Source organism: Dipodomys merriami, unplaced genomic scaffold, assembly GCF_024711535.1.
Source record: "Dipodomys merriami isolate MVZ:Mamm:240054 unplaced genomic scaffold, mDipMer1.0.p SCAF_15, whole genome shotgun sequence".
NCBI classification, from domain to species: domain Eukaryota; kingdom Metazoa; phylum Chordata; class Mammalia; order Rodentia; family Heteromyidae; genus Dipodomys; species Dipodomys merriami.
The window spans coordinates 32024446-32048856 of NW_027202826.1; the positions used below are offsets into that span (position 1 = coordinate 32024446).

Below are 24411 nucleotides of genomic sequence, written 5' to 3' on the forward strand. Positions count from 1 at the left end.
AGGAGGCTGAGATCTGAGGATCACAGTTCAAAGCCAGCCTGGGCAGCGAAGTCCGTGAAACTCTTATCTCCAATAAACCACCAGAAAACTGGAAGTGGTGCTGTGGCTCAAGCGGTAGAGTGCTAGCCTTGAGCTGAAGAACTGAGGGACAGCACCCAGGCCCAGAGTTCAAGCCCCACGACTGACCAAAAAAAAAAAAGATCCAAGGTAGCCCAATCCAGAGGGGGGTTAAAAAAAAAAAAAGCAATGCCAGAGATTTCACAATTCCAGGCTATTAGCACAAAAATAGATCTAATGGGCTAGATTATAAGACAGAGAAATGAACCTACATACCTACAGACATCTGATCTTTGACCAAGAAGCCAAGCATATATGTTGGAAAAACGAAAGCCTCTTCAACAAAGAATGATGGAAAAAACTGGGCTTCCATATATAGAAGACTGGAACAAGAGCCCTGTGTCTCATTTGTATTGATACCAATTCAAAGAAGATCTGAAACCACCACGTGAGACCTAAAATGTTGAAACTATTAGGGGAAGGAATAAGGAAAACAATAGAACTCACTGACACAGGCATCAACTTCCTGAGTGGAATCCCAGAGGCTCAGGAAATAGGAGAGAGAACTGACAAATGGCACTGCATCAAGCTAAAATTCTCCTGCACAGGAAAGGATATAGTTACTAAGCCAAAAAGACAGGCTACAGGATGGGAGATCTTTTCTATCTGTAGTAACCAAAATATACAAGGAGCTCAAAGAACAAACCTCTTAAAGATTCACTTAATAAAAATGCAAATAAAGGGGCAAATTCATAAAGGAGGCAAATGATCTAAATAGAAACTCTTCAGAAGAAGCATAAATGGCCAGTAGATGAAGAAATGTTAAACATCTCTTCTCATGAAGGAAGTGCAAATCAAAATAACATGGAGCTGGGCGCCAGTGACTCACGCCTATAATCCTAGCTACTCAGGAAGCTGAGATCTGAGGATTACAGTTCAAAGCAAGCCCAGGAAGGAAAGTCCATGAGATTATCTCCAATAAATCACCAGAAAACAGAAGTGGTGCTGTGACCCTGTGATAGAGCACTTGTCTTGAGCTGAAGAGCTGAGGGACAGCGCCCAGGCCCAGAATTCAAGCCCCATGACCGACAAAAATAAATAAATAAATAACATGAAGATTCCATCAAACTCCAGTCAGAATGGCCATTATCCAGAAAACAAACTACAACAAATGTTAGTAAGGATGTCTGCAAGGGGAAAGGAATATTCTTACACTTTGGATGGGTATGTGGAAGGCAGTATGGAAAAAAACTAAAAAAACCAAAATGGTACTCCTCAATGGTCAGTAGTACTACTCTTGGACATTTATCCAAAAGACTGCAAGTCAAGATAACATAAAAGTCCAGATGTAGTGGCTCAAGCCTATAATCCTAGTTACTCAAAAGGCTGAGATCTGAGGCTGGTTGGAAGCCAGGCTGGACAGGGAAGCCAGTGAGATTTTGTTTATTATTAGATAAGCCAGAATAGAGGTGTGGTTCAAGTATTAGAGTGCTAGTCTTCAGCAAAACAGCTCAGGCACAGCACCCAGGCCCCTGAGGGATATAATAAAAGCACCTACATATCCATGTTCATTGTTGCACTATTCACTACAGCCAACTTATGAAAACAGCCTAGATGCCCTACAATTGATGGATGGATCAAGAAAATGTGCGAACACACACACACACACACACACACACACACACACACACACACACACACACACACACACACACACACACACCCCTTACGGGTTCTGAAGAGCCTTGCCTAGCCCATGATCCACACACACACACACACACACACACACACACACACACACACACACACACACACACACACACACACACACACACACACACACACACACCCCTTACGGGTTCTGAAGAGCCTTGCCTAGCCCATGATCCTCAGAGACTCAGAGTCTAGTTGTGCACAACATACCCAAATGAACTGTCATTGTCAAGCTTCCTTTTTAAACAGTAACTCAGTATCTTTTGGACCAAATAAACCAAAAATGCTATCAAGAATTCATTGGATAAAATGAAAATACTAGATAAGTGAAACCTGCCAAGCACAGTATCAGAGCATATAACGCCCTCTCTCAAGAATTCTCATAAAAGCAAGTGACCTGGTGCAGCGTCCCACTCAGCTCCCCCTACCCTGCACAGGCTGACTACATGTGATTTCTCTGCTTTTATAAGTTAGTTACTGATATTTGAACCAGGTCACTGGGAAGTAAATTTAAGACAGGGAATAGAGTTATAAATTAATTCATTCCCTCACAGTGTAGAGTCCAAATACAACGTGAATCAGCTCACTTGAATGGCAGCCAAGTTCTTCTGCTCCTGCGAGGGGGCCTCGTGAACAAAGCGCAGCCAGTTGGAGTGTCTGGGGTTGGTGGCGTCCAAAATGTACAGAACTTCTCCCTTCCTCCCACGCACCTGAAACAGAAAAGTCTCCTGAATTCCCATGGACATCTGTTGATGAACCTTACTAAATATACCAAGGGTAGGGCATGAGACATTGTCCCCAAGCGCAGACCGTTTTAATTGACTGGTTTTGAATAAATGCTGGATTAACAAACATTCTTCCTTTAAACACGTCTTCACAAAGCCCACTAATTCATTTGGTGAGGTATATCTAGATGACTCACTATTGTAATCAACTCTCAGAAATACCCAGTATGGACAGATATTTTCCAGTTAAAATGATTTGTCGTTGTAGGTACGTTGGAATACATGGGTCATAACCACCATTGTGCAGAAGAGAACCAAAAATGGCAGAAGAGGGTGGTACTGCTCACTTCCCAATTGAAGGAGTAAAAGCTGGGGCCACCTTTAGTTTCTCCCTCCACCGGCTAACCGAGTCATCTCCATAAATGGGAACTTGCTAAACCAACCATGGGATCCGACAGCCAACAGAACACATAATTTCGTCCAAGCTTTTTAAGTGGATGAGCAAAATAAATCCCATCTCATCTTTTAATGGCCTGCTCATGAATTAATGAGAGTAGTATTTTCTTTTTCTAAAATTATCTTTCATTTATTACTTCCTGATCTTTAAGTAGCTGTACCAGTACCAGACAGTTTTGTTTCAACCAAGTGTTCTCTTTTCTTTTTTTTTTTTTTCCTTTCCTTTATCTCGGAATGTTAAGACTTTGCATGTCAGATCTACTCAACATTTCTTCGAAGGGGAAAAAAAAAATACCAAAACCCCAGGTATTCCACTGGACATTCTTGAATGCAAGTTGCTTGGAATTCAGTTTCTCTCAAAACCCTTCACTGTTAAGTGACTAGGCACTTGCCCAGTTTAGTAAAAATACATACACCAATCCCCATCCTGCTCTCATTCCATGCTTATCCACCTCTAGAATTCAGTGGAGAACAGGAAAAAATGAGCGACAGTATTTCCAACACCAAGTATCACAAATGCAAATGCAAATTAATCTTTGCATATCTGAGGGGAGGAAAAACCAATTTCAATTTTTTTCTCTTTGAAAGGAAAACTCTGACCCAACAGTGTATGTGTGTTTGCATGTGCTTCTGGATACTCATTCATTTGTTCAACCAAGATCACTACATCCTTAACTACTGAGAACTGAAAGTCTTCCAGTAAACAAAACAAAGCCCTTTGGGGGGGATGGGGGAGGCTGGGAAGGGATGTGAAGGGTAAACCAAAGGAGGAGGGTGCAATGCTTGGTAAGAAATGTACGCATTATCCTGCCCATGTAATTGTAACCCCTCTGTACAGTATGTTCACAAATAAAATTAAATTAAATTAAAAAACAAAACAAAACAAAGCCCTTGCCTTCACAGCCCTTAAACCTAGACACAGCCTTCTTTAAAGATTAGCTGGTGTGAACATTTGAAGTAGGAGGGGAGACGGGAGAATCTAGCAATGGGAGAAACACTGGACAGAGTGGTCAGATAAAGCCTTTTGATGAGTTAACTTGAGAAGAATTTCAACCAGAAGGAAGAGCTGAGGAAAGAGGCTGCCAGGCAGAAGGGCAGCAAACAGAAAAGCGTAGTTTGGAAAGAAACTTGGTAGAAAATTTAGGTTTGGACAAGCTAAGAAAGCTTAGGTTTGAGAACAATAAGAAGAAGGTAGGGGAGAGGCAGGGGGAAAGTAGAAACAACCCAGGAAGTGGTGAGTGCTCAGATCAGACAAACTGGCCAATGCCAGGTCACACGTGCATACACAGATCCATCCGCACAGTTACTGTGCAGAAACAGTAATGCTCATCCATAAAGCTGTGATAAAGTCATCTGTTGAATGCCTGGAAAATGGTTATTTCAAGAGTCTAGCATACACTGTATGTGAAAAGTTCAGTTAGTCTCTTCCTACAATCTATTAGACTGCCATATTTGGCTAAGGAGTCCTGTTTGTTTAAATGCCAAAGAAGTTTTCATAATCCCTCAGAATTCTCTAATAAAATGCCAGACCCTTACTAGGAAGCCACATTTAATTTTCAATATTGTAACTACTAAGAGAGGAATTTGGGACAGTAAAGACCTCATGTTTCCATTCTACACACTTACATGTGCACAGTGGAATTGCACCACCTCCCTGCTCATCTCTCAGCTCAGAGCCCACCCTGCCCTATCCCACCTTTCCAGGAAAGTCAGAACCGCTTAGCAACCCCACCAAGAGCTACATGAAGCACACTGCTGACTTCACCACCTCATAATGCATTCCTCCAAATCATCACATAATTTTAAATAGTGAACAATCAAGTCCTTCCCCTCAGGTATCTCCATAGCCATGATCATAGAAACAAAACTACTTAAGTTAAGAGAGGACCACACTGCACCCAGAAGGCAGCAAAATGCCTACATATCTGAGAGAAATGTGTTCTTAAAGGAAGTGTAACCTACAATCTATAACTGTTGCTGAAATTAAGTCTAACTTACTGTGAGGCCCTAGTGGCTCATGCCTATAATCCTAGCTACTCACGAAGCTAAGTTGTGAGAATCGTGAATTTGAAGCCACCCTGGACCAACAAATTCAAGAGACTCTTCACTGCAATTAATGAACAGAAAAGCCACAGTGGAGTTATGGCTCAAGAAGTAGAGTCAGCCTTGAGTGAAAAAGCCAAGCATGAATGTGAGGCTCTGAGTTCAAGCCCCAGCAATAGCACCAAAGAAAAATATATATATTAAAGAAACACCAATACCTTACCAGCTTTTACCAATTGAGAGGACAACTGCTTAGATAAACTAGGCCAGGACCGCTTATTCACACCTCTGACTCAGATTTAAGCATGCTATATATCAGATATGTTTGATGGCTGGACTCTTTCTTCTATGATGTGATACATAGCCAAGATTTCTCTGGCTGAGACTGGTGAGCACACTTGAGTTTTCACCAGGAACACTTTTTGTTCTTCATGTATTCTAGCTTTTTCCCAGGCTCTTGGGCTCAATCTATGTTCAACCACTCAGAATTAGTAACTCATTTTTATTTTCCCTCCAGTAGATGCATGAACTTTCTGGCAGTCTCTTCCCTTCCCACACAACATTTCATCTTCAAAGAAATCCATGGATTCAACTTCATACTAAAATTCTGAAACATGTCACCCTCAATACAAATGGACAATTACTGATTTACTATCATTTATATTCTAATGAATTAACATAAATTGATTTATTGGCACTTACATTCTCTTTTTTTTATTGTGAAAATAATGTACAGAGGGGTTACAATTACATGGGCAAGATATTGAGTACATTTCTTATCAAGCATTGTAGCTGCCTCCTTTGTTTCCCCTTCCCATCCTCCCCCCACCCCCCATCCAATTCTCCCCCCACCCCCGCCACGCACCAAAGTTGTAAAGTTTATTTTCTACATAACGACTTGGACATCTCATTGTTGCAATGAGTCCACCTGTATCCCTATTTAAACAATTTGTTTTTCCCCTTCCCCTCCACAAATTATACTGACATCAAATACAGTGAAAGCAGGGGTCATACTGTGGGGGAGGGACATACAAAGCAACAAAGAAATAATCTTATAAATGTGTTAGAAACAATCGCATGAAAGAAAAAAAAATTTGAATACATATCTTAGGGTTCATTTCCATAACATCAACTTACCTGACCTTTCCTGCTTGACTCAGACATATACTAGATATTGCAATTAAGGGAAACCATGGGACCTATGTTTCTTTGGGCCTGGCTTACTTTACTTAATATTATTTTTTCAAGTCTTTCCATTTCCTAACAAATGGGGCAATGTCATTCTTTCTGATGGAGGCATAGAATTCCATTGTGTACATATACATTTTCTTGATACATTCATCTGCTGAGGGGCATCTGGGTTGGTTCCATATCTTAGCTATAGTAAATAATGCTGCAATAAACATAGTTGTGCTGGTAGCTTTAGTGTGGTCTTGTTTGTGATCATTTGGGTAAATGCCCAAAAATGGGATTGCTAGGTGATAGGGGAGCTCTATGTGGAGTCTTTTGAGGAACCTCCATACTGCTTTCCAAAGTGGTTGAACAAGTTTACACTCCCACCAACAATGAAGTAAGGTTCCCTTCTGTCCACATCCCTCCAGCATCTGTTGTTGTTAGAGTTCTTGATTTTTGCCGTTCTAACTGGAGTGAGGTGGTATCTCAATGTTGTTTTGATTTGCATTTCTTTTATGGCTAGGGAAGTTGAGCATTTCTTCATGTGTCTATTAGCCATCCTTCTTTCTTCTTCAGAGAAGTTTCTCTTTAAGTCTTTAGCCCACTTATTTATCGGATAGTTGTGTTTTTGAAGATTTGTTGTTGTAGGATTTAATTTTTTAAGTTCCAGGTATATTTTAGATATGAGACCCTTGTCCGTTGTATGGCTAGTGATGATCTTCTCCCAATCCGTGGGCTTTCTATTGATCTTGCTAGCTATGTCCTTTGCTATGCAGAAGCTCTGCAATTTTATTCAATCCCATTTGTCCAACCTTTCTTTGATTTGTTGTGTTTCTGGGTCTCTATTAAGAAAATTTCGGCCTGTGGCACTTACATTCTCTAATGAATCCTTATGACAGCCAATAATTCACAGGATGTTGACAACTTTCTTTTTTGGTGCTGGTACTTGAACTTCTTGAACTCAGAGCTTTGCACTACTGCTTGGCTTTTTCACGCAAAGTTGGCACTCTGCCACTTGAGCCACACCTCCACTGCTCTCCTCTCCTAATAAAACTTATTTCAATTTCAAATCTACTTGGTTTGTTCAGATACCCCATGCCATTTACACAAACGGTTAACTGAAGCAGAAAAGGAAAAGAAGACATGCATGAAAGAGAAGAAAACCCACATAATTGGTTTTTATCTCTGAGTCTGACACTCTACATAAAAGGAAAGTTTGCACACAGAGACTTTGCCGTTTCCAGCCTGTGCTCAATGCTGGTACTGGCTACCACAAATCTAGACTTTCTCTAGACTGAAGATTAACAGTAGCAAACAAAAGTCACAGCTGATCATTCAGTGTGTTTACTCGTAGATTTATAGACAAATTCTAGTTATCACAAAAGAGGGAAAACATGCAGACTATGTTTCTTTGGTTCTGGCTTACTTTGCTTAATATAATTCTTTCCAAGTCTTTCCATTTCCTTACAAATGGTACAATATCATTCTTTCTGATGGATTAGCAGTCCATTGTGTATAAGCTACATTTTCTTGATCCATTGGTCCACTGAGGGACATCTAGGTTGATTCCATATCTTGGCTATGGTAAACAATGTTGCAATGAACATGGTTGTGCTGGTACCTTTAGTTTGTCCTGGTTTGTAGCCCACTGGATAAAAGCCCAGAAGTGAGACTGCTGGGTCATAGGGGAGCTGTATGTTTAGTCTTTTAAGGAAACTCCATACTGCTTTCCAGAACAGCTGAACAAATTTACATTCCCACCAACAGTGTAATAGAATTCCCTTTTGGCCACATCCCCACTGACATGTGTTATTGTTAGTTTTCCTAATAATAGCCATTCTAACTGAAGTGAGGAGGAATCTCAATGTTGTTTTGATTTAATTTCTTTATGGCCAGAGATATGGCACACTTCCTCAAGTGTCTATTGGCCATTCTTTTTTCTTCTTCTGAGAAATCTCTCTTTAAGTCTTTAGCCCATTTATTGACTGGGTTGTTGAGTTTTTGAGGGTTTATTATCGGTAATATTTTGAGCCCTAAATATATTGTAGATATGAGGTCCTTGTCTGATCTAAATAAATATATATATGTATACGCACATATGCACATACACTGGGACATGACAAATTATACAGGACTCTGGTCATCACATACTGAGGCCAAAGTAGGAGATGTATAGGAGTGGTGGATGAAGGCTCAATAGCTATGTAGAGAGTGAACATACAGAATAAAATTCTAGGAAATGAACTCCAAGAAACAAGAGATCCTTTTTTCTAGTTACCATCGTTGATGTTTTTGTTTTCTTTTCCTTTTGTCTTGTTTGCTTGTTTATATTTGGGAATGAAAGGGAGGGCACATAAAAGGTAGAACAAGGATGAACAAATGCAGTGGTAGAGCTCACTGGACACCACATGGAACATGAACTGGATAGCTGTGGACAGGGAGGGGAGGGAAAAATTAGGAAAAAGTGATGGAAAGTGAGACATGGGTCATAAAGAAATTGTACTCAATACTCATTACCTAATTCATATAACTGTAACCCTTCTGTATATCAACTCTACAACAACAACTTTTTTAAAAGTTACATGGAATTTTAAATGCAATTAAATGATGCAATCAGACCACCAAAAAAGTCGCAGCTGACTTCATCTTCCCACCCAGGTAGACTGAGGTAACCACAGAAAGATTCAGCTCAATTGGAGAAAATTAACATAACTCAAAGAAATACTAGAAATAGGTAAGCAATATAAACAAACCTTGTCTCCTCAAATTTCAATACTGAGTTTGTAAAGCTGAGTCAACTGTAGACAGGAAAGCTCATTTGTTATTTGGATGCTTACTTTTCAAAAGGAAAAGGACTATCACATAATTGAAGGGTGTATCTTCAACCAGCTAAATGGGCCATGGGATTTTAAACTCACCCACTACAAGACACTGAAATTCCAGGGGAAAAGCAACCATATTTGCCCTGAAAAAAATTAGCAAAATAGCAAAAACTAACAGCATTGGTTCCTAAAAAGATGGCAATAATACCATTAGTGATAAATTATGTTGTATTGTATATATGTGTGTGTGTGTGTGTGTGTGTGTAACCTTATCTTTTGTCAATTTTGTGGGGCTTGAACTCAGGAACTGGGTGCTGTCCCTGAGGCTCTTTGTGCTCAAGACTAGTGTTCTACCACTTCAGCCACAGCACCACTTGCAGTTTTTGTGTGATTAATTGGAGATAAGAGTCTCATAGGAACGTTTCTGCCCTGGCTGGCTTAGAATCATGGTCCTCCTATCTCAGCCTGCTGAGTAACAAGGATTACAGGCATGAACTATTGGTACCCACCTTATATTTCCCCTTTTAAGATGGCTGTGCAAAAAAGTGGTTTTGAGACCTCAAATTCACAGCATGATGCAGTCTAGAGTATGTCTTTTTTAACCTAAATCTTAGGAAATTCTTCTGTAATTTTTTAATTAAATAAGGCACAACTTGCCTTCAGTGTTTAACTATGAACCAAACTTCAATGTACCTTTAGGCACACAAAAAAGCAAGTGTGCTTCAGCAAAGTGATCAGTTCTGACAGCATAGTGTTGTCAGATTTAAACCAAAAAGAAACACTCGCTTGGAAATCAATCACTAGGAAACTGCCATGATTTATACTTTCTATGCAAAGCCCATGTTTTCCCTTCTTCTTTAATCCTATTGGTTTTTCAAAGGATTCTCCATGAAGTTCTTTTGCTTGTTTTGGTGCTTACACACACACACACACACACACACACACACACACACACACACACACACACACACACACACACACACACACACACACACACACACACACACACACACACACACACACACACAAAATGTGGTTGATCTGCTCTAAACTGCATCTAATCACCTTGGCCCATGAATTCCTCTCCTTCATGTAGGGAGACAAAGGAAAGAATCCTTGACTGTGTATTGCAATCATTGGGGTTGTGACTCTCTCTCCTCACCTGTTAAGTGTGGTAAGCTGATGGTTCATACCTATAAATCTCCATTTGAAGCCAGCCCAAGGAGACAAAATCTTAGCACTCTACTCATAAAATGGCATGTTCAATTGAAACTCTATACAAATACTTAAAATTAATAAAATCTATTATATAAAAAGTATATTTTATATATAAATTTATATATAATCTGAATGTAGGCAATAAAGATAATATAAATGTTATATTATACTATGACATATATAACATATATATCATAGTATAATGTAAATATGTTATAATATAGCATAACATACTTATAACATATTTATATTATCTTTATTGTTTTATATATAACATAACATATAGCATAATATATCTATTTTATAACATATAATTTATTACATATTAATATATTATGTATATGATCTATAACATGATCTATAACATATACAACATAATACATATATTAAATATACATAATACAATGTAGCATATACATTATATTAGCATGAAAAAGCAGACCAGCAAAGATCAAGACCACTTTTTAGAGAGGATAAAGGAGTTTACTGTTGGCACCCGAACCAGGCTGGCATCAGAAAGAAGGATCCAGAAGGAGGGGAGACCTTGGGTTTTATACAAGCTGGCTACACACTGAGAAAGCCAGAAACACAAAGCTGGGGAGGGGGATGGCATCAACTCCAAGCCAGGTGAGCAATTTCTACCTTGTGGAATATGTTATTGATCCAGACAGCCTCACCTGATCTTCCCGAAACCCACATTCAAGGAAAATGGTCTTGGCTGGGAATATAGTTACTAGGCAGGGGAAACTATGTCTATTTCTGTATGGCATTATATATTTATTTATTATAAATATGAATGAAATACGAATGAAATAAAAGACTTCCCATCTCTGAGTGGTCAAGAGCTCAAGTATAGGACTTACTTAGTTATACACCCAGTGAAGTTTCATTTTCATGACAGCCCCAAAAGCCTTTGTGGCTGCATCAATAGAAACAGTGCCTGGATCGGGTGTATCCTGTCTGTCCTTCATGTGCCATGTGTGTCCTGTGTGGACATCCACAGAAAGAGAGGGAGTGCTGGTAAGGATGGGGATAAGTCCCCCATCAGCCATCCCTTGTAGTCTTGTACGAAGAAGGCAGAAATGCAAGGGGGCCTGTCTTTAGAAATCAGAAGGCTTGCGTCAGCAACAGAAGCTGAAATGAGGGAGCGGGCGGTGCTGGATGCATAGTAGGAAGTCACAGGCCTTGAGTTTCAGTGAGACCTGAGGAAGAAGTCAGAGGGGCTGGAAGGCCATGCAGGTCTTCCGCTGCCACACAAAGGCTCTGTTGACTCTGGTGTCCAAGAATCAAATGGTGGAACTCAGCTGCCCTTTATGTGGGTTCCTTGAAAAGGTGACACGGCAGAAAAATGGTCCATAGGTTCCCAGCAACACTTCAGAAGCAGGATCTTGTCTTTAAGGTGCCTGCTGGTCAGTGAGGGCCCTGTGGCCTCCGGGACTAACAGGGCATGGTGGTGTTACAGGAAGAACTGTGGTCTCTCTCCCTCTCTGATGCTTTTATGGATTCTGGGAGGGCAGAGGTAGAGACCACGCTGCTCATCATGCTCATTTTAGAGATGAAAAAACCACAGCCCAACTCAGTGAGGTCAATGGCTCCCCCAAAGTGAGGAAATGCGAGCCTTGGGTGGCCCCTGAATTTTGGATCCTTAGTCACAATTTTTTTTTTTACCATTCCAGCGTGCTTTTCTAAGGTTCTTTTCAGCTTCAAGTATTTGAAGCACTAAATGTTTATAATTTCAAAAAAAAAACAAAAGAGGTTTTATTTTGATCAGTGCTCTTGAGTTCTATATTAATTCTGTGTGTACAACAGTGCAGTCTGGATGTTAGTAAAAAGACTGGGATCTGAGAAACCCTGTGCATTCTCTCCTGTTGCTGGTCCTGAGACTTGAACTCAGGCCCTGAGCACTCTTTTTTGGTTTTTCTTCAAGGCTTGTACTCTACCAGTTGAGACACACCTTCACGTGCAGCTTCTTGGAGGGTTAACTGAAGGATTTGAGGTAAGGGAATTTCTCCATGGCTGGAAGGAGAATGGCACAGAAGAGCTGGCTGAAAACTGTCTCTGGCCTAGGGTCAGCAGTAAAGGGAAGACCTCAGCCTCTCGACCCCATTAAAATCAGAGGGCAACCTGACAGAACCTGGAAGCAAACTGATCCTCAAGATCTCTAGGTGAGAAGCTGCCCTGTTAGCACGCTCCTCTGGCCTGGGAAGACCCTAAGCAGAAAGCCCTTATGGGCTTCATTCCTACAGAACTACAGGTATTGTTTCAAATTACTAATCTGTCCTGACCTGTATGGCAACAACAGAAAACAAATATCCAGACCATAGTTATGCTTCCTACTGGTTATGGTACACTCATAAATGACCGTATTTTTTACCTTGATTAAAAAATATATACATTCATATATCAGCATATATACACAAATATATAAATTATATATTTATATAAGTATAAATATATACATGTATTGCATATTAAAGTTTATATATTATATATAAATATATATGTATATTCATATACATTAATTATATCTGTGTATATATGTGGTGTTCTGCTACTGTAAATGGTATCCTTTAAATTACTGAATAACCTTTGGTATGGGGCAGACAGAGAGGGATGGTATCCAGAAACATAATCACACTTTTCATTCTATCTTACTCTCCCGAAACCTTCTCACACTTCTTACATCAAGAAATGAAGAAAGCAGGGCGGGGGGGGGGGGGGGGGGAGGGGAGAGAAAGGCAACCAAATACTCCACTTCTGGAAGCACTTATTGCTACAAGAAATCATCAGCACAATACGTTATCACTTACAGCAGCTTAAAACAATACTCATTTCTTATCTCAAGAGTCCTGCAGATCAGCCTAGTGTGTGAGCTTTGCTGTGGCCAGCCAGTCCCTGGGGAAGGTCCTCTGAAGCAATGCACATCCAGGATCACCTACATCATGGGCTGGTGTCAGGCGCTTAAGACTGTACAACGAAGTCAGCCTTTGCTTACTCCGTTCATTTCTGTTGTGATAATTAATTATTGTATTCCCCAATTATTGCTTAGATGAAAATAGTGTCAATGCCTTTAAATGTAATTTGAACACTGTTTAATGTAAAAAATGTTGTTTAAAATTCAATGAGAGGAAGAAGAAAGGAGAGAGAAAAAGCAGAGACACTACATGCATTTTATATATTTTCATTCTACTCGGGTTCCAAACAGACATAATCCGTTCTTCTTATAATTTTTAAAAAAATTATACACTTGTACAATTTCATCAGAACCATTTTATGAGTTTTCTCCACATCTTCAGCCTAAAATTACATGTGTTGATTTTTATTTATTTTCTTCCTGACAAGGGGCCGAAGAACCAGTGCGTACTGAGCCATCAAGACTTGGGGGAAGAATTTAACACATAAGGAAACTATTGGCCATAAATGTTTCTATTGCTTTTTTTCACCTCATAAAAACATAATAAACCATTAAAAATACAGATGCAGAACACAATAAAGAAAAGAATTTGGGGGAATCGATGCTCCAATGGCATTGTGAAACTCTGCTTTGAGTTTTTTAACGTGTGCCTACAAATCTCAGGCATTCTCCAGGGAGTGTTTTTAATTCTCCAGGAAACTGCCCTTTACGTTAAGCCAATCTAAAGTTACAAGGCAACAAAAACACTTTCTTTGTCCAGAGATAAGACTTCCCCTGGCAGTTGTTGGAACAAAAACAAGGAAAAAAAATTGTTGAATGCACATATTAAAACCCTCCTATGAAGTTTAAATGACCAACGAACTGTACCTGCCAGGACCTTCCAGTCCAGAGTGTGGACTGGGTGACTGGAAAATACCCCTACTGAGAACAACTTCTGGGCAGACAGTATCCCGTTCCCCGGAGTTACTGTTTTACCTTCATTAACATTCCAAACTCTGAAGCAGGATACAATGGCTCACACCTGTAATCCTAACTACTCCAGAGGCTGAGATCTGAAGATCATGATTCAAAGCCAGCCTAGGCAGGAAAGTCCGTGAGACTCTTATTTCCAACTGACCAAGGAAAAAACTAGAAGTGGAGCTGTGGCATAGCACCAACTTTGAGAGAAAAAGCTAAAGGGTGTTGTCCAGTTCCTGGGTTCAAGTTTCAGTATGAGCAATAAATAAATAAATAAATTGAAGAAAAACCATTTAAAAAGCTGCCTGATTCATACATTATTACTTACTATATTTGCTTTTAATAGTTTCACCTACAGAAAGCTCTTTAATTTTGGTATCTAAACAAAAAGTCAATATCCCCCCCTCAAAATCACAATTCCTTAAGCAGATGTTAGCATTTGTTTTAGGAAGATATTCTAATGCAGAGATTGTGTTGATGTTCCTTGTTCTGCAGAGTTTAGAACAATGCCCCACCCTCACAACCAAGCTCAGTCAGGTTTTTTTTTCATATCTTTTTTTTTGAGGGGGGGGGTGGTTTCCGGTCGTGGGGCCTGAACTCTGGGCCTGGGCACTGTCCCTCAGCTCTTCAGCTCAAGGCTAGCGCTCTACCACTTGAGCCACAGCGCCACTTCTGGCTTTTTTCTTTTTGCTTATGTGGTGCTGAGGAATGGAACCCAGGGCCTCAGGCATGCAAGGCAAGCACTCTACCACTGAGCCACCTTCCCAGCCCCTAAATAAGGATTTTTTTTTTTTCAACTAAATGAATAGTTGCATAGAGCAGGGTGAGGACAAATGGCTACAACGGCCTCATAATAGGCCAAGGTTTTGCTGGTGAGCTAATTCGTAGTAATGAATTTATCAGGTTTCTTTTGTGTTTTACCCTTGCTGTAGTTTGCAGGATCTGTTGCTCTGCTGGTGATCTACCACTTGGGCCATGACTCTTGCTTTTTATTGTTATTAGTAAGCAATTGTGCAATGGGGTTACGTTTCTTGACCAATGTCACCCTCTCTTCATTCTCCTGTTTTCCTTCTCTTGGCCCTAACCACAAGGTACATAGTTCATTTTTGACATAGTAGACATTGAATACAATTCAAATGCTGCCCTACTTTATGCTGATTATTTTGGAGATGGGAATCTAGGAATTTTCTGCCTCAGATGATAGCCTCAAATTGCGATCCTCCGTATGTCAGCCTCCTGAATAGCTAGGCTTATAGTTAAGTCACTGGCACCAGGCTATCAAACACTTTTTGAAAATAATTCCACAAGATATATAGACCCAGAGGCTAGAATGAGAGATTAGTCAAGCTGCCAGAGTCCTCTGTCTCCAGAGGGATGAGACGGGCCTGCCAACAGCACTGGGGAAAGACACAACTCCACAGAACACAAGAGCAGCATGCTGCTCTCCCTGGGACCAGAATTCTTCCTACATTGATTATGTACAAGGTGGCAGAGACAGATGGTACCATAAGAAGCTGCTCAGCTCTGTGACCTTCACCTGTGACTTTCATCTGTGTCCTCTAAAGACACAGAGGTCACTGCGTGAACTGTTCCCAGACTTCCTTATCCTAGTATGAAGTCCACAGACAGGCCACACAGTGTTCTTGTAGGTAGCCCAGGATCAACAAATTAGTACACAAATTGGGGGAAAAGGAAAAAAAAAGTTGAAAGTCCTCACGTCCTGGGCTATATGTCAACACAGCACTCCTCTGGGTTTTGAAATGCCTGAGACTTATCAATTACAAAGCTACCTTCTGAAATGCCGACCAAAGTGTATGTATGCATTTCAATTTACCTCTAGGGCGGACAGGAGAAAAGATGTTTTAAAGACAATTCATTACACTGAAAAGTAACAAACGCATGTATTAGAACATTAATTACTGACACATCCCTAAAAACTCTTCAGAGAACAAAAGCACATTCCCAGTAGTAATTTATCATACAGCAAGGAAATGATAAGCCAAATCATTAAAAGGAATTTATTCAAGTCCACGAACATTAATCTTCTTTCTATAAAAAATGGAACAGAAGTTCTCAGGTAGAGTTTTAAGCAATCACCCCTGCCTGGTGAGCTGCACTGTTGCAATGAGGTGATATGCATGCAAATGATTTTATATAATATACTTAACTCCAGAAAAAAAAGTCATTAACCCAGGTCTTTTATATTAAACATAAATTAGAGCTGTAATTTGTTGCCAAAGATTCTGAAAGTAAGTAACTTTACAATAGCTCATATGCTAAGCTACAGAAAAAATAAAACCTGTTTGAAAGAGATTTCCAGCCTGCCTGTTGCTCTCACATGCTGTTTACTACCTAAAATCTACAAAAGGTCTGGGCAAATATAAAAATGCAATCTATGTGAAATACAAGCAAAGTCTGTGTTGCTAAAACATTAATAAGTCAACAGATGGTTGGCATCAATTGGCTAGCACAAACGCATAATAGTCAGAAAGACAAGTATGTAAATTAACTAACATGTAAATGAAACACAGTGGCTCATTCCTGTAATCCCAGCTACTCAGAAAGTAGAGACAGGAGGATCATGGTTCAAGATCAGCAAAGGTTTAAAGGGAAATATATTGCCAAGAGCCAGTGGCTCATGCCTGTAATCCCAGCTACTGAGGGGGCTAAGATCTGAGCATCCTGGTTCAAAGCCAGACTGGGAAGGAAACTCCGTAAGACTTTGATTTCCAATAAACTATTCAAATAAGGTAGAAGTGGCACTGGGCTCAAATGTAGAGTGCTTACCTTGAGTATAAGCAGATCAGGGACAGTTTTCAGGCCACGTTCAAGCCCCCCAAGACCAGCAAAAATACACACACACACACACACACACACACACACACACACACACACACACACACACACACACACACACACACACACACACACACACACACACACACACACACACACACACACACACGTTAACATTATCAAGATCCTACCTCAAAGAACAAGCCAAGCCTGGTGGTAAACTCTTATAATCCCAGCTATTTCAGAGACATAGGCAGGATAGCAGTCCAAGGCCAGCCTCAGGCAAAATGTGCTAGACTCTATCTTAAAAATAAAGCAAAATCCAAGCATATAAGCTCATGCCTATAATCATAGCTACTCACGAGGCTGAGATCTGAGACTCATGGTGCAGAGAGAGCACGTCAGGAAAGTCCATGAGACTCTTTCCTCCCATTAACTACCAAAGTAAGCTGGAAGTAATGGCTCAAGTGATGGAATGATAGACTTGAACAAAAAATGCTCAAGAACAATGCCCAGGCCCTGAGTTCAAGTCCCAGAATAGGCACCAAAACAAACAAAAAGGCAAAGAGGCCTAAGAGTGTGCCTTACATGGTAGCGTGCTGTTAGGCACATACAAGGCCTGGAGTCCAAGCTCCATTGTCACCAAAAAAATAACAGTATAGAAACTGAGCAAGGTATCTTGAACTTATCTTGCTATATATGGCAAAAGCAGCCAATTCAACACTCTTGAAGATGAGAAATCTGTTAAAATCCACGCAGTAGAGGTCTTGACAAATTAATGCATAAACTCTATAGAACTGAAACAGCCTGGCAAGCTCTTAAGGAAGGCCCTGGCTGTGAAGACCGCACAGAAGGGGCAGAGGCATTTCTAGAAAGGAGGAGGCAGACTCACTTCGGTGGCTCACACCTGTAATCCTAGCTACACAGGAGGAGGAGATCCCAGGAGTGACGTTCAAAGCCACTCAGACAGGAAAGTCTATGAGAATCCTATCTGCAATTAAAAGCACGAAGAGCTGTGACTCAAGTGGTAGAGTGCTAGTCTTGAGCAAAACAGCTCAAGGACAGTGCCTAGGCTGTGAGTTCAAGCTTCAGGACCTGTATCCAAAACAAGGGGTGGGAGAAGAAGAGGAGGAGGAGGAGAAAGGGAAAAGGAAGAAAAGAAGAGGAAGGGAGGAAGGAAGGCAGGAGGGAGGGAAGGAAGGGAGGGAACGACAGAGGAAGAGAGAGAAGGATCAGCAAGAAACAAGAAGATGGAAATGGAGGTGAGGAGGAGTGGGGTAAGAGGAGAGAAGGAGAGGAGAAAGAAGAAAGAAGAAGACCTCTCTCTGAGCAGGCAAATTAACTACATTTAAGTTCTAACTCTATCATGATTTTTGATGACCTCAACTGAAAGAAATACATATACCCTACTCTTATTATTCCCAAATCCATTGACCAGCTACCCATAAACACTAGGACACATAGTTAAATTCCTTTCATTTGATAAATACTGATTAGTTGCATGAAGAAATCAACGATCAGACACATCTAGCCGGTACTGTACGGGCTCATCAGTGCAAGGAGGAACGGAGAGGAACAGACACCACAGATGTAGTGTGTAGCACCAGTGACCTTCCAGATCTGCAGGTCTCCTGGAGTACTGACAGAACAGTCAGGAAACACCCCCAAGCCAGCCCAGCAGAAACATGCAGTGAGCAATCACCAGAAAGGAGGTGCTAGGCCAAGTTGACTGATTCACAAAAGCAAAGGCACATATGTGGAGGTAAATGACACACATATCAAAGGTTGGAATGGCCAGGTGCCTACGGCTCATGCCTGTAATCCTAGCTACTCAGGGGCTGAGCTCTGAGGATCACAGTTCAAAGCCATCCCAGACAGGAAAGTCCCTGATCTTATCACCAATAAACTACCCAAAAAAGCCAGAAGAGGAGCTGTATTTCGAAGTGGTTGATTACCAACCTTGAGCCAAAGAAGCTCAGAGAAAGCATCCAGCCCCTGCGTTTCAGCCCTAGAACCAACAACAAACAAAAACAATGTTGTGATCAAAAAAACAAAGAAGTTGAGGAAGCAGAAGAGGGAACCCAGAACATTAGAGAGGCCATTTGGAAAGAGTGTTATCAGCAGATTTTCCTTAGTAGGGACAGACTGATATTCCAGATTCTAAAGGCAATATTTACTTCACTAATGTACGTTAGGCTGCTTGTGAGGAAGTATTTTTGTCTACTGTCTCGCACCCTCTGTGAGCAAGGGGGCACAGGCAGAGTGTGAGTGTGTGTGTGTGTGTGTGTGTGTGTGTGTGTGTGTGTGTGTGTGTGTGTGTGTGTGTGTGTACCCACCTCTCCAGGGTCATACCCATTAGAGGTGTGGCACAGGCAGCCGGTGGTGCTACATCAGACCTTGCAGGATGCTTCGGAAGCACACAACTCTTCTCTCCAGGCTGTGGAGCCACTATGGAAGTCTTCCAACTGTGAGAAAGTTCTTCCCACATTAATGAGAAATACGCTTCTCTCTAGTTTCACAGAATAGAAATCTGGTTTTAAATGGCACTGTGTGTGTGTGTGTGTGTGTGTGTGCATATGTGTGTATGTGTATGTTCAGATCTCTCCTCAAGCAGGGAAGCTATGCCTTCACCATCTTGCCACATGACAGCATTGTAAATCTCATGAAGACCAGCTTTGAGCAGAAAACCAAAGCAAGAGGAGGTCCTGAGTTCACACACACACACACACACACACACACACACACACACACACACACACACACACACACACACACACCACATAAAGAACTAAGCCAAACCATAAAGAAAACAAATGTTGTACAATTCCACTTATCTGAAATATCTAAAAAAAGTCAAATTCATAGAATTTAAATGTCTAATGGAGGTTTCTGAGGGCTGGGAAAAAGATGTCTGTTTAATGGATATAGAGTTTCAGATTTACAGCACAACAATATGTGCATTTTTCCACAATATTCTTAGAGTGAAAAAAATATCTCTACCATTACTTTACCTTATACAGATGCCAGGCTTAAATATGTACTTAATTTTCATGAATCAATGAAAAGTTGCATAGATAGAACTTCCCTTTAAATTAAAATCCAGTAAGACCTGTGGCCATGAATGGCCAACCATTCAGCAATTCTAAGCCCAGATTTCTCCAGCTCCTCAAAAGGTCATCATGACACCAATTTCGAATGGTTCACCCTAATCAAAGCTATTGTAGGCTAGCTTTTTGTGGTTCACACCTGTAATCCTACCTACTCAAGAGGCTGAAATCTGAAGATCATGATTTGAAGCAAGCCAGGGCAAGAAAGTCTTTGAGACTGTAATCTCCAATTAACCATCTAAATGCCAGAAGTGGAACTGCAGCTTAAGTGCTAAAGCAGCAGCCTTGAAGAAAAGCCCAAGTGAGAATGCAAGGTCAATATATCTATTATGCTTTCCTGAGTTTATGTAACCATTAAAGAGTACATCTGACCTAATTCTAATTCTTTACCTCCGCAGGTTTCCAGGATTGCTCTCTCCAACAATGTAGGTACTACTTCACTCCAAAATTCTGCAGTTAAATAACTTAATAATTTCAGAAATCTAAGCGAGAGGCTTCATTTTTTCCTATATGCCATGATTTCTCAAAAAATAATCGAAATTTACTTCAGGAGCAGGCCTGTAATTTTTCTGGGACTAGTGATATAAACTAATTTTAATAGGTATATCTTGAGCTCTACTTTCTAAGAATACGTTTAACCAGTTATAAGGTTATTTCAAAATTAATGAAGATTTTCACAGTCAACTGTCCAAGGAATTAAAATCAAGACCTCAGAAGTCCAATAGTTAAAAAATTCTATTATTGGAACCAAAAAATTGATATGCGAAATCCATAATAATCCAGGCTTAGCAAAGCCCAGGGAGCAAGGTAGGAAGCAAGAAAAGGGAAATGTCTTTTCCATTTCCATCTCTACTTAATTAGATGGGACAGAGGTTAAATTAAATATGTAAAACTCAAGATAGTATTTCAGTTCAGAACCACAGAGACAATTAAAACAAAGGAAACATTATCTTCCTTAATTTCTTTTTTTTCTACCAGTTGTTGGTTGTGAGGCTTGAACTCAGGGCCTGAGCACTGTCCCTGAGCTCTTTTGCTCAAGGCTAACACTCTACCACTTTGAGCCACAGCTCCACTTCCGATTATCTGGTGGTCAACTGGAGAAAAGAGTCTCATGAACTTTCCTCCCCCGGTTGACTTTGAACCCCAATCCTTAGATGTCAGCCTCCTGAGTAGCTAGGATTACAGGCATGAGCCATCAGTGCCTGGCTAGCTTCCTAAAGTTCATTTCATTGTTTTCCCTTTTTAAAAAGTTCTGATTTCACAAAATAAATTTTAAAAAACACACACTTCTTGTTTATTAAGGAAATATCACTGTAAGACAGAAACTACAACCAAGTTAAACCAAAGCCTATATGCTTAATGAATGAAAATCAGGATCAAAACAAACTGCTTATTATAACCACTAACTGTTTTGAAGAACCACTAACTGTTTTGAAGAAAAATGTAACCCAAGTAGAGGTAGGATGCAGACAAGTTGAGACCAGGTCATTGTCTTGCACTAACACTGTAGGTAGACACTTGTCTGTCTGTCTGTCTAAAGCACCTGCGTCTCTATCACTGATAGAATGTATGCATAGTTCCCAGAGCTGAGACCAGAGCCATTCCACTATTCATGAAGCAATTGTATGGAGGAGGAAAGAGGAATCTACCATGCTAAATACAGCCTGTCCAGCAGGCTGCCTGGCTCTGGATGTACAGTTAAAATAGTACAGTTAAAATAGAATTGATTCATTTAAAATGAGCTTGCTTCTCATTCTGGCAAGCAAATGAACACTGTTCTGTACCTGTAGTGATACCTACCACTGGTCTGGGGCCTGCGAATGAACTAGCTAGAATATATAAGATGGGCTTCCTGGCCAAATTTCGTGACCCAAGGCACGTGGCCTACATATAAGCCAACCTGAAGCCCGGACTCGGACAAGTGCAGACACCAGGTGGGCATCAAGCAAACACAGACAGCACATGAAAATGAAGATAGGAGGAGCTGGTTGGTGGGGTTTTTTGAAGCATTGTGCTGAGGATGTGTCTGAGATGACAAAGGGCCCCAACAGCCTTGTGTCTGCTCCCGTGTAGGGAAACCAGGGGACCAGATAGGGCAGGAATCTCTCTCTAGGCCTCATTAAGTGAATCAGGGCACTTCTAACACTGCATGGAGCCAACCCCCAATGTGAGTCCGGGAAACAGAGACGCTAGAAAAATCTGACTGCTGTCAGCTAAGAAGGAGAATCCTCAGGTCCATAAGAAAACTGGTAGTGTAGAAAGATGGAGCAGAAGTTAGATCGAAGAGGACAGGACCATGATTAAGGCAATGGAAAGGGTTGACAGTGACAAATTCAGACAGAGTAACCAAGGAGCAGAGTTAAAGGGTAAAAGTATTTTGGTAGCAATTCCTAATTGAGAAAAAGTATCTTTGGGTACCAGTGGCTCATGTATGGCAGGAGATGGAGATCTGAGGATTAACTTTCAAAGCCAGCCCAGGTAGGAAAGTCCCGTGAAACTCTTATCTCCAATTCACTAGCAAAAATAAATACATAAATAAATAACCAGAAGTGAGAAGTGTGGTTTAAGTGGTTAAGCATCAGCCTTGAGCAAAAAAGCTAAGCAAGAGTACAAAGCCCTACATTCAAGCCCCAGTACCAATACACACACACATACACACAAAATGAAATTTGCAGAGAAAAGCTCCTTTGGTGGAGGTACCATGTTGAAGTGTGTAAGTATTGAAGCCAAGTGGTTTCAAGGACCATGGATGTCAGAATTTTAAGGGAACGTATATGGTTTATTTAAATCAGCAGTTGGCTCTAATAGTCTAATGGAACTGAAGTTAGGGAGCAACCTGCACATTACACAGATTCTAACTCTGTTTGCAAACAAACAAACCTTCTAGAAACACTAAACAAATGCAAAAAATGCACCCAAGAAATCCCAGAACCCTCATACCTCAACCATCTCCCATGTTCCTCAGTTTACCACCTAGGCTATGAAGTGACCTCACCACATCAAAGGTTACAATCTTCTAGCCAATTCAGGTAATTTATCCAATTCTGACAACCTTCCTTTCAACACTTCAAAAATAAATCATGAGCTGCTGACTTCCACAAGCAAACCTAGGTCTCTCCAAACGTAAACTGCTATATTTATTGCAGAACTTATCACTTCGTAACTGTTTAATAGATATAAAACTATACTACCACTTTTATTCAATTCCTACTTTCAATGTGTCAATGAAAGCTTTGTGTATCATGTCACTAAGCCTGTCTTTTCCCATAAGCCTTAGGGCCTTTACTGAGTATATCCCACAATGTAGACAAATAAAAACCAGCTTCATTGTCTATCGCCAATGGGAACTAGGATATACTCTGCTTTATATAACTTTAGGGGAATAGTGACAAAAATTTACAATGTCTTATAAGAGCAAATTCAAAAGAATTCTTTAAAATAAATACATAAATAGATAAAATGAGCTTGTGCAGGTGGCTCACATCTGTGATCCTGGCAACTCAGCAGGCTGAGATCTGAGGATCATGGTTCAAAGCAAGCCTGGGCAAGAAAATCCGTAAGACTCCTATCTCCAACTTAGCACCATAAAAGCAAGAAGTGGAGCTGTGATTCAAGTGGTAGAGCCCTAGCCTTAAGAATAAAAGCTCAGGGACAGTGCCTATGCCCTAAGTGCATATATAGGAAAGTTTCCTGCAAAACTTGAGTATTTGTGTCATCAAACCTACCCAAACAACAACAAAATTAACTCATCTGTGAAATATCACATATGATTTCCTAAAATTAGAATTTTTTTCCCAGTTTGCTGGGGGGAAAGTTGGGGGGGGGGACAAGGTAGGCCCAACCATAAGCTTAACAATAAAAGAGAGCTTGAGGTGATTCAGCTTAACCTGTATGGCCTTGAATAAATCGAAGGAATACTTTGTGTTGGAAACACAGGTAGCCTTTGCAAGAAGCAAATAATTTCCTCCTCGAATGCCCACAATTCTGACAATGGCTGTTTTCACAGCCTCATCACTCAAGCTGCAATCTCAAGCAAATAAATAACATTTAAAACTAACATTTGTTTAGCCTGCCAGTCCTTCAGCTGCCCCTGTGATAGCAAACTATATTCCTGGGTTAACTTTCCAACTTCACAATTCAGTTGCCTGTCTGCTCCTAATACTAATTTTTAACTCCAGATAAATGATTTCAATTAAATTGAATTTATCTTTAAATCAACTTCATTTTTACAGCCCAGGAAAAAAGTACTGTGTTAAAAAAAAAAACTTATTTTCTGGCCATACCACAACAAAGACAAAAATAAAATAAGGAACTAACCTTTGATTATTTGAAAGCATTAAAAAGCTTATGAATTTATTTTCAAATCATTTCAATGAGATGACTAACATATATCTGAAATCCCAAAAAAGTATTGTGTCCAAAATGCTAAC

At 40.4% G+C, this 24411-nt stretch overlaps 1 protein-coding gene across 2 annotated transcripts in view; it reads right to left on the reverse strand.

Moving 5' to 3' along the window:
- Prdm5 (PR/SET domain 5) overlaps window positions 1-24411 on the reverse strand; it is a 133962-nt gene that overhangs the window by 89882 nt on the left and 19669 nt on the right. For both annotated transcript variants that reach the window (XM_070022052.1, XM_070022051.1), the window contains exon 3: window positions 2358-2480. In XM_070022052.1, coding sequence (XP_069878153.1) covers window positions 2358-2480 — 123 coding nt within the window. The remainder of the gene's footprint in view (window positions 1-2357; window positions 2481-24411) is intronic.